The sequence below is a fragment of the Octodon degus genome, unplaced genomic scaffold, assembly GCF_000260255.1.
Source record: "Octodon degus isolate 3935 unplaced genomic scaffold, OctDeg1.0 scaffold00018, whole genome shotgun sequence".
In the NCBI taxonomy this organism is placed as follows: Eukaryota; Metazoa; Chordata; class Mammalia; order Rodentia; family Octodontidae; genus Octodon; species Octodon degus.
The window spans coordinates 23,316,695-23,328,037 of record NW_004524594.1 but is presented as its reverse complement, the minus strand read 5'-3'; the positions used below and the strand labels follow the sequence as shown (position 1 = coordinate 23,328,037).

Genomic DNA, 11,343 nt, shown 5'->3' with positions numbered 1-11,343 from the left:
GGAGGCTAAAACAGAAGGATCACTAAGAGTCTGAGGTGCATAGTAAGGCCCTGTACTAAGTGCATAAAGAAATAAAAAAAAATATATAAAAGATCAAAAACTAAATAAAGTAATATAAAATATTAATTAAATCCTATCAAATTTAAGGACATTTCATAGCTATTTCACTTAAAATTTATCTCATCTTCCTATGAATAGTCCTGCTTTACTCCATTTCTCTTTCAGCCAGTCATCTCTCTCTGTTTGGATTGCTGTCTCTTTACTATGACCCATTTGTCCCTGAAGTCACATTCAAATGATAGATGCTATGGTTCTTCTTAGGACCCCTTGTGCATTTTCAGATTCTAACAATTGCAACTTTACACTAAATTGAATACTTTGCACTTTGAATATGTTAGAGCTCAAGACAAAATCTTAAAATGTTTCAAAGGAAGCTTCATATATCTTTTACTCTTAAATACTCTGTAACATTGATGACTTAATTTCTAACCTAATGATGAGTCTTGGGGACTACTTCCCAGTACAAGTTTTGAAGTATTTTGTTCAAGTACATTACCATGTTGATGTTAGAGGTTCATCTCCAAATTATTTTTTCTACTAATTGACATAAAAATGCAGTATGGTTTTTTTCTTTTCTTGTCTATCCTCTATTAATCTCTCATCTGTCTGAAGCAGCACTTCCTTATGAAAAACATCCTTTATTCTTCTGATTCAATTAATTTGATCCACTTTTACTGAAATAATCAAAAATATTAGTACTTGGATGCAATAAATTAATATCTTTTTATTAATTTTATTGACAAACAAATAGCAATGAGACAGTTTCAAAGCAGGATAGTAGGACATTTATAATAATTAATACATTGCATATTGTTGTCTCTGTAGAAGTTATTCATAGTACAAGATGCAGACAGGATATCCTATCCAAACACTATTAGTACAAATCTTTTCTCTCATTGAATTAAGAGAAAGGAGCTGTATATCTATCCTAACTATTTCGTTAAGATATATTATATCTATACATATATGCTTTTCCCTTCCTCTTTTCCATTCCTCCATCCTAGTTTCTCTTTCCTGTTGGAGTTTCTTCCCATTTTACAATATCTGTTATACATTGTGGATCTTATTTACTCTTTCAGCTTCTTCTACTATGAAGACAATATGATGCTTACGCGTGTATCTGGTTTATTTCACGTATGAGTATGGTCTTGAGTTGTACCCATTTACCTATAGAAGTCTCAAGTTTATCCTTTATGGCTGAGTAGCACTCCATTGTATGAAAAGACCTCATCTTTTTTATCCATTGAAAGGGCTTTTGATGTTATATTGGCATAGGATATGAAGTGACCCCCTTTCCAACATGTCAACTGGTCAGAGCATCTAGGGGTGCATACATAGTTTCTGTGCATAGCTTACAGGTGGGAAGCTAATGTTACACTCCAGGGTCACAACTCAGATTTAAATAAACAATGGTAAAATCACCATGATTTCCCACATGAATGGCTGCACCTTTTTTGTTTGTTTGTTGGGGGTGGGGAGATTGGTCTTTTTGAGACAGGGTTTTTTGTTTTTTTTTTTCCAGAATCAGGGATTGAACTCAGGCCTTTGCGCTTGCCAGGGAAGCGCTTATTCCACTGAGCCATCTCCCCGGCCCCGAGACAGGGTTTCACTATGCAGTTCAGGCTAGCCTGAGCTCACTTTGTAGCCCGGGCTGGTCTCAAACGTGAATCATTCCTCCTGTCTCAGTCTCCCAAGTGCTGGGATTACAAGCGTTCACTACCATGCCCAGCCTGGCTGCACCTTTGTCCCAGGCAGAAGCCAGGGAATTATTCTCCACCTCTCATCCTCATCCATCCCCTCACTCACCACACTACATCCCATCAGTTAGTTAGTGTCAACCAAGTTTTTTTCTAACCACAGAGTCTTTCTAACTTTTTTTTCCCTTGGAGACAGGATTTGGCTATGCAGTTCAGGCTAGCTTTTTTTTTTTTTTTTTCCCTTGGCCTTTGAACTTGAACTCACTCACTCTGTAACCCAGGCTGGCCTCAAACTTGAGCTGATCCTCCTGCTTCAGCCTCCCAAGTGCTGGGATTATAGGCATGCACCCCCATGTCCAGCCTAAGAAGGTTCTTAAATTGAAGCTTGCACTAGAAATTCTTAGAATTTTAAAAAGTGGCCAGGCATAGTGGCATACACCTATAATCTCAGCACTGAACTGCATAGCAAAATCCTCTCTCAAAAAGAGAATTAAAAAAAAAAAAAAAAAAAAAAAAGGAGCCCCAGCACCAGCACCAGGAGCAGCACCAACATCAGCTAGGTATCCAGGCATAGTGGTGCAGGCCTGTAATTCCAGCTCGAGTAAGGCTGAGGCAGGAGCATCACTGCAAGTCTGAGGCCAGCCTGGGCTCCATAGTGCATTCAAGGCCAGCCTGAACTACATAAGGAGACCCTGTCAAAACAAAGCAAAGAACACACACACACACACACACACACACACACAGAGACAATCTAGGAGATCCCAGAACGCCCCCCCACACCATTGGGAATTGAGCCCCTAGTTTTTTTTCTTTCTCCCCCTCCTTCTCAGGCCCAGCCCTTAAATACTGTACTAAAGGCACTGTGTAGTCTGCCGGACGCATATTAAATGCTCCCAGCCCTAATCTAGTTTGTTCACCACTCAGCGATGGCGAAATTTTTGAGTTTTTAGTAACAGCTAACTGTGGGAAGTGTTCCACTGGTCAATCTCCACTTATGCTGTGGACCTCTAGCCTGCGGGAATACACAGGGTCGCGACCTGCCCTTTTATGCAAGGGCACTAGTCCTGAGTTTGATTCCCTGGTGCAAAGAAAAAAAATCTTTTCCCCAGGACATTGGTGGAACCCCGGGCTCCCGCGGAACTTCTTTACTCAGGGAAGACAGTTGCGGGGGAACTCTAGCCTTGAAGGACCCAGAGCTGTAGAAGGACGCTTCACCCAAAGGACTGCCTCGCTTCAACAACAACTTTATGGATCCCGGAAGTGCTTCCTCCCGGTTCCCCTGTCAGCCTCCAGCCAGCCTCCAGCCAGCCTCCCAGCTGCAGCTGGAATGATGGCGGCAGAAGCCGCCTTGCCTGGTCCCGCATCTGGACCTGGGGATTCCCCCGAAGGGCCTGAGGCTGATGCCCCTGAACGTCGGCGGAAGGCTCACGGGATGCTGAAGCTTTACTATGGACTCTCGGAGGGAGAGGCTGGGGGGCGCCCCTCCGGGCTGGACCCTCTGGACCCAACCGATCTCAATGGGGCGCACTTCGACCCGGAAGTGTATCTGGACAAGGTGTGTGGGGGTGGGTGGGTGTGTGGGTGTGTGGGAGTGGGTGTGGGAGGAGGGGTTTAGGCCCCGAATATATTGGACCCCCAAGTCATAATTCAGATGGGCGGGTAGAAAAGCTGGGCTTCATGGGATAAGGACCTTTGACCGGGCTGCGGGAGCAGAGCTTAAACCTAAGGGCGTGTGGGCAGGTCTGGACTGACCCTAGGTGGTGTGGGGTCTGAGGTCTGAGGTTTCCATAGGTCCTGGGTAGGGGCGTAACCCAGCTGACAGGGGCGGGGCTGGGTGTAGGCCGAGCCTGATGGTCAGCTCCTGCCAGCGCCAAACTACTAACCCCTGATGTAAGATCCATGTCTATGATTCCTAAAAGCAGTGGGATCGGGACTTTTCTTTTTTCACAGCTTTATATATAGATCACGTCAAAGGGAATTTGTACCTATGCATGATACATCTTGCTCCTGTTTTTGTTTTTTTTCTCATTCTTCCCACCTTTCAAACCTCTCTTCATTTACAAAACCTTTTCCATTTTTTCCTTCTATTCTTTTTTCTCTTGTCTCTTCTTTCCTTTCCTCCTCTCCCCTCCTTTGTTCCCCTTCTTATTTGAACACTTTCTTCTCATTTCCCAGTAGCTATTATACATTTTGGTCCTTATTTACATTCTCAATTTTACACACAATGGGGGTTTTCTTGCAACCAAGAGCCTGCCAGTTGGGGCCCAAGCTGGGGAACACTAATCAACACTAAATGAACACTAACTCAAAGCACTAACTGCCCTACTTCTTTAGCTGCGTAGAGAGTGCCCACTAGCCCAGCTGATGGACAGCGAGACGGACATGGTGCGGCAGATCCGGGCTCTAGACAGCGACATGCAGACCCTGGTCTATGAGAACTACAACAAGTTCATCTCGGCCACAGGTGATCCGCACTGGCCACACACCCACAGTCTTAATTCCCCACCTGTGTTGGGAAAACTCCTGATTTAGAGGCCCAGATTCTAGTTCTGCCAGGATATCAGTGCACTGTGACCTCTCTCTCTCTGGCCTTCATGGTCAGACCAGTATAGAGATAATAACTCCTCCTGGGGCTTGGTTTGGGCAAGCACTCTCCCAGTGAGCTATATTCCATAGGGCTTGGTTTGGGAACCAAATGGGAATAAGGATAAAATGAGATAAATTTGTGTAAAGCATTTAAATAACAACCCCTGATAGCAAGGAAGCTTCAGCAAGATTTAATTTTTAAAAATCTTTATTATTTCTTTGGTACAGGGTCTCATTACAGAGCTCAGACTTGTAGTGATCCTCTTATGTCAGCCTCCCCAGCACTGGGATTACAGGTTTGCGCCCCCATGTCTGGTTTCAGTGGCTGGCACGGCACGCCCAGGGTTCTAGGGCTGGCACAGCCTGTGGTACTGGGGATCGAACTGGTCCTTATGCTTGCCAGGCAGGTGTTTAGACTGTCGTGCTATCTCCCTAGCCCAAGGTTTAATTTTATTAATTTATTTATATTTTCATTTATTTTTGTATTTTGGGGAAGGGTCTACAGGGTGTTCAGAGTCTCACAACTAGATTGGACTCCTAGGGATCTGCCTGTTTACATCCTCCTGAGAGCTGGGATTACAGGCATGTGCCACCAGGCCCAGTCTCAATTGCCATCTCAGTACACCCTGGGGGCATAGCGAGCACAGTAGGCCCCGGGGATCAAACCCCTGGCTCCTGCCCCTGCTTGCAGGCACTTTAATTTGCTGAGCTATTTGGCCAGATCCAAGGTTTAATTTTTTTTAGTGGTAGCTTTCATCTCTAATCCAGATCATGCCTTGGGGTTCCTTTCCTTCTTTCTTTCTTACTATTCTTCTCCTCAGATTCTTTCTTTTTTTTTTTTTGATGGAACCGGGGATTGAATTCAGGCCCTTGTGCTTGCCAGACAAGCACTTATTCTACTGAGCTATCTCCCCAGCCCCTCTTACTGTTCTTTCTCCCTCCCTACTTTAGCAAACAGAGAAAAATTATGACTTTAAGGGGCACAAAGATCGTGTAAAGGCTTTTTCCTTTATTTTCTAGTACTAGGCAGGGTTCAGCAGTCCTCCACATTATCTTCAGCCCTGTTTTGAAGAGATATACCTCAGACTTACGAAATAATTTTGGACCTGTGTTTACTTAGCCCAGGAAGCAGACTCCATGGGCCTGACTGCAGTACAGTTCGTGTAATGTTCCATCAGCACAGACTGGGATTGTGTCCTCAGGTGTTGTCTTCCTAGCGTCACAGTGCTGGGTGTACTAGCATACTTACTGTTCTTTTATCAGATTTGTAGCAGGCAGCCCTCTGCTTGCTAGTGCCAGTGTATAAATGACATAACAATGTACTGAAAACTTTTTCATGAGTTTCACAAATACTATCTTTCCACATTTGTTGGAATATGCATGCTTTAACCCTTAGCTGTTTTTTAATAAGGATAGTTTGGTTTCTAGATTTTTTTTTCCTAAGAAGAAGGGAGCAGCTTGGGGCCGGGGAGATGGCTCAGTAGGATAAGCGCTTGACTGACAAATGCAAGGATCTGAGTTCAATCCCCGGTTCTGCAAAAAAAAAAAAAAAGGAAGGGAGCAGATTATATAATGAGTATTAAGGTTATCAGTTTATAAAAAGCATGCATTGTTTTTTTGTTGGTGGTGAGTTGTTTTGGTGTTTTTTTGGTTTGTTTTTTTAGGACCTTGTACTTACCAGGTAGTTTTTTTTTTTTGTTTTTTTTTTTGGTGGAAATGGGGGTTGAACTCAGGCCCTTGTGCTTGCCAGGGAAGCACTTATTCCACTGGACCATCTCCCCGGCCACTGAACTATCTCTCTGGTCCTGTGGTTTAGTGTTTGTTTGTTTCTATATTTAGGACAGGGTCTAGAGGTTCTCACTACACAAATTGGACTCAGTGATTCTCCTGTTTTCAGCCTCCCAAGTGCTGGGATTACAGGTGTGCACCACCACGTTCAGTCTCAATTGCGGGTGGAGCATGCCAGGGATCAAATGCCGGCCACTGTGTTCTGCCTAAGCAGGCACTTTAGTCCGGCCCTGGTTTGGTTTGGTTTGATGAACTGCTGTTTTGTACATTAGGTATATAGCAATAGACCTACCAGACAAAGTTCCTGCCTTTTGAGCTGGACATGATGGTGTGTGCTTCTGTTTCTAGGACTCAGGCTGAGGCAGGAGGATCACTGTGAGTTCAAGGCCAATGTGGACTACATAGTAAGACCTTGTCTCAACACCTCCCCACACCCCCAACCCCCACCAAAAAAAAAGTTCCTGTTTTTTAGAGGCCACACTCTAGTTGGAGAGACAGACAATAAATGATGCATTAACTGGGGATATAGCTCAGTGGTGCAGGACCTGCCTGGCAAGCATGAGGTCCTGAGTTTGATTGCTAGTGTCAAAAACAATTAAAAATGAAATAATACATTAATAAAGGTGGTAGGCAATAGATTGAGGGACAGGAAGAGACTGATGGTGTGTGTGGTCCAGCTTTAGTGAGGGTGAGTGTGGGAGGTGCTCTGAGATGTGAGTTGAGCAGGCCCTGGGAGACAGAGCCAGCATGGGGAAGAAGAGCTGAGGAGAGGATTAGAAGAGAGAGCCTATTCCTGGCAAACACAAGGGTCTGAGTTCAATCCCCAGTTCCGCAAAAAAAAGAAGAAGAAGAGAGAGCCTAGGGTGTTTCAGTGCAGCAGGGAATCCAGGGAAGGGAAGATGAAAAAGGTTGGAGGGTTAGTAGGACTCAGGTAACGAAGGTCCTGTAAGTGGTAGTGAGGATCTGCTTTCTACTGAGATGGAATGAACAGAAATGGAGTAGCCAGGTGTGGCAGTGCATGCCTGTGATCACAGCATTTGGGAGGTTGATGCAGGAGAATTACAGAGTTTGAGGCCACCATGACTTCATAGTGAATTAAAGGTCAACCTGAACTACATAGATGTTGAGACCCTGACTCAGAAAACCAAAAAGCTGAGAAATGGATGAGCTAAATCCTCCCCTCCAATGTACTGGGGATTAACCCCAGGCCTCATAACTTCTCTATTTTATTAATATTTATTTATGTTTTGGTTTTTTGAGATAGGATATCATATATTCTGTAATGATTGTCTGATTCCAATAGTGACCAGGCTGTGTTTATCACAGGCTTCTGGGCTGACTTTTAATCTAATTTTTATTTTTTATTTTTTTGGCAGAACCAGGGATTGAACTCAGGCCCTTGCATTTGCCAGGCAAGTACTTATTCTACTGAGCCATCTCTCAGCCCCTTGGCTGACTTTTATAGCATGCAGTATAAACTGTACAGAAAAAAATCCTTGGGGCCGGGGAGATGGGTCAGTAGAATAAGTGCTTGCCTGGCAAGCCCAAGGGCCTGAGTTCTATCCCCGGTTCTGTAAAAAAAAAAAAGGAAAAGAAAAAAATCCTTACTGTGCCCAAGTTCGATCGCTGGTACCAAAACAAACAAAAATCCTTACTGTGCATTTTACTGTAAAGCGGAAGGTTTAGGGTAAAGTTATATAAGTCAGTGTAAAAGAGTTTGTACTAAAATGAGTATCTAATGAAAAGTACTTCTGGGGCTGGGGAGATGGCTCAGGGGAATAAGTGCCTCCCTGGCAAGCGTAAGGACCTGAGTTCAATCCCCGGTTCCACCAAAAAAAAAAAAAAGAAAAGAAAAGCACTTCTACTGCACTCTTCAGTAACTCGCTTTCTCCCAAAACCATGGTCTATACTTTATAAAAATACACTGAAATAGATTTAGTGTGCACCAGTCACCCCAACCTTCTGCCTCCCTCTCCAGACTGGGAAAACCAGTTCAACGCACACTTTTACTCTGAAAGGCCCTGCACTGTACTGTGTGTTTAGAGACCCAGGAGCAGGGCTGGAAATGCTTGCCCGTGGGCCTTGGCGTTCTTCCAGGTGGTGAGGGCACAGGTCCTCTTGGAGAGTTGTGTCTCAGAGAGGAGGACCCAGGGCCCATGGCCCAGGCATTCAGAAGACAGGTCTTTTATTAGTAATAGTTTTAAATAATGTGCATTCTACATCAGGACAGTGGGAAAGGGCAGAGAGAAACAGAGACAAAACAACAGCTGGCCAGGAGCGGCCACACCACTGTGCAGAGGCCGCCAGGACCAACCAGCTCTGCACTCTACTCCATATATCCCTGCTACAGTGGTTGGGTGCCTGAGAGTGAAGTTAGTCAGGGGCTTTTGTAGCTTCCCAGAAAAAAAAAAAAAAAAGTGGGATCTGGTTTGATTGGCTTTGTAAGGCAAAGGCTGTATAGCTCCCATGGCACTTGCAAGCCTGCTTGCACTCACACCTACTCACATGCCTGCTTGTACCCTCACATGCCTCCTGCACCACAGCCCAGCCCGGCCCGTGTACTACCACTGCCTTCACTATACAGTTGTAGCTGATCTAGAATTTGCTGTGTAGTCTAGGCTGGCCTAAAACTCACAGTGATCCTCCTGCTTCAGCCTCCCACATGCTGGGATTACATGTGTGCACTACCAAACTGCTTACTTAGAAAGAGAACACTGGGAAGGAGCAGGTTGGGGTGGGCAGCAAAATCCAACAGTTCAGTGTTGGCCTTGTCAGGTTGAAATGCCTGTTAGACAGGAAGTCTGGAGTTCAGAACAGAGGCTGGAGTTGAAGGTATGTGGAACAAGATGAAACATCACATAGGGAGGGACTGTGATGAACACACAGTGTGGATTGAGCCCAAGAAGTCACAAGAACAAGATTGTACATTCAGAGAGGGTTGGGAACAACCGGGGGCATAGATTCCTTCAAAGCTAAGTGAAGAAAACTTTTCAAGAAATGGAGTTGATAGAAGTGAGCAAGACAGGGACTGGTGTTTGATCCCCAGCACCACATGCCTCACTGGCCCCAGCCCCAGGTGTGCTGAGCCAGCCACAGAGTCTGAGAGTGGTGTCACATGCCTGTAATCCCAGTGCTGGGGAGGCAGAAAACAGGAGGATCACTATGAGTCTGAGCTATGTACCAAATACATTAAGTAAGTAAGTAAGTAAGTAAGTAAGTAAGTAAGTAAGTAAGTAAAGAAAGAAAGAAAGAGAAAGGAAAGAAAGAGAAAGAGAAAGAGAGAAAGCAAGTAAGCAAGATGTGGAGGAGAGGAGTCCGGTCTGTGGTGAGGCAGAGAACTGATTAGGGTGGCAGAACAGTGGGACACAGAGAGACCCTTCCAGGGTCTCACATGCCCATGATCCTTGTACCTCCAATGAGGCTTCACCTTCCAAGTTATACTTGGCTCCAACTTCTTGGTGGCTTAGTATGACCACACATACACACACCAGCTCCAGAGTCCCACCTGTGAGTGCTTGAGGCTTCAAGGGCACATCTAGATACTAGCTGTAATGGTTGGTGAGGATAGCCGAGGAGGTAGCTTAGCAGCAGAAGTGCCTGCCTGGCAAGTGCAAGGTTGTGGGTTATATTCCCAGTACAAAAAAATAAAATGGTTGGTGAGAATGTAGAAGATATGGGATCCTCCTAAATTACCAGTGGGCATATAAAACATTGCACCCATTCTGACTCATTCCTTAGAAAACTAAACAGTTATGAGTCCAAGCAATCTTATTCCTAGGAGTATGTAAAAAAAAAAAAAAATTGAAAACATTTTCAAACAAAAACATACACAAAATGAGACCCTGTAGACCCTGTACTAAATTAAAAAAATTTTTAAAAACCACAAATATTTATAGCAGCATTTTAAAAAATAGGCAAAAAGTGGCAGCGATCTAAATAACTATCAACTAGATCAGTGGTGATGAGTTTGTGGCATGCATGCCACAGTAGCCTGTTTGTATCACTGAAAACTCTAAAAAGTTCACCATTACTGGACTAGATGAAGGTTAACCAAATGTGATATGATAAATCTAGACAGTGGGATATTATTCAGCCACAAAAAGGTATGTCATATTGATACATGCTATAACAGAACATAAATACTTGTTACATGAAAGAAGCCAGACACATAAGCCACATGTTATATGATTGTACTTACGTTGAATGTGGGAATAGGTAACTCCATGGAGACAGAAAATGGATTAGTGGTTGCTGAGTATTGGGAGAGAAGGAATAGGGATTGAGTGCTAAGAGATACAGTGTTTTGGAATGTTCTCCAGTTAGTACTGTTGGATTACAACCTTGTACATATACTAAATATATTAAGAGTCACTGAGGGGCTGGGGAGGTGGCTCAGTGGAATAAGCACTTCCCTGGTAAGCGCAGGGGCCTGAGTTCAATCCCTGGTTCTGCAAAAAAAAAAAAAAAAAAAAAAAAAGAGTCACTGAATTTTACTTCACTGAATTTTACTGTATGGCAATCATATTCCATGTAAGAAGCAACAACAACAACAAAATGTGTTGAACAAGGTTTGTCCTGGAGGCTGTTGTCCTCCAGTCACTGATGTAGACCCTGAATTTAGTTATATAGTAATTTGTTTACTGGTTTTTTGTTTTTGTTTTTGTTTGTTTGTTTTGGTGGAACCAGGGATTGAACTCAGGCCCCTGAGCTTGCCAGGAAAGCACTTATTACACTGAGCCATCTCCCTGACCCCAGTAATACGTTTACCTGTGTCAAAATGGAAAGACCTGAAAGGTTATATCAGGAGAAGCCCTTTGCCATTCCATCCACAGGCAATGAGAGAATTAAAAAAAAAAATTTTTTTTTAAGTAGTTCTGGGCGTTGAACCCAATGCTTCTGCTCTAAAATAGCTACATCCCCAGTTCTTTGTAATCTTTTTTAAATTTTTGAGACAAAATCTAACTAAGTTGCTAGGATTGGGTTCAAACTTGTGATCCTCCCATCTCAGCTCCCAGAGCATTGGCATTTCCTGAGGGCATCACCATGCTCAGAAAATGTTGCTTTGGGAAATGGGAAAATACCCACCAGAGAGCTTGGGAGGATGACTGTCTTAGTTACTCTTCTCTCGTTGCTGGGACAAATACCCGACACTCAAAATGAAGGAAGGAAAGGTTTATTTAGCTCACAGTTACTGGAGGTTTCAGTCCATACT

The 11,343-nt window shown here is 43.9% G+C and overlaps 1 protein-coding gene across 1 annotated transcript in view; it reads left to right on the top strand.

The window, feature by feature from the left end:
* The first annotated feature begins 2,946 nt into the window (after positions 1–2,946).
* Positions 2,947–11,343, top strand: part of Vps51 (VPS51, GARP complex subunit) — a 15,299-nt gene continuing 6,902 nt past the window's right edge. Inside the window, exons 1-2 of the mRNA XM_004627261.3 lie at positions 2,947–3,312; positions 4,092–4,221. Of these exons, the coding sequence (XP_004627318.1) occupies positions 3,085–3,312; positions 4,092–4,221 (358 nt within the window). The 5' untranslated portion in view covers positions 2,947–3,084. The remainder of the gene's footprint in view (positions 3,313–4,091; positions 4,222–11,343) is intronic.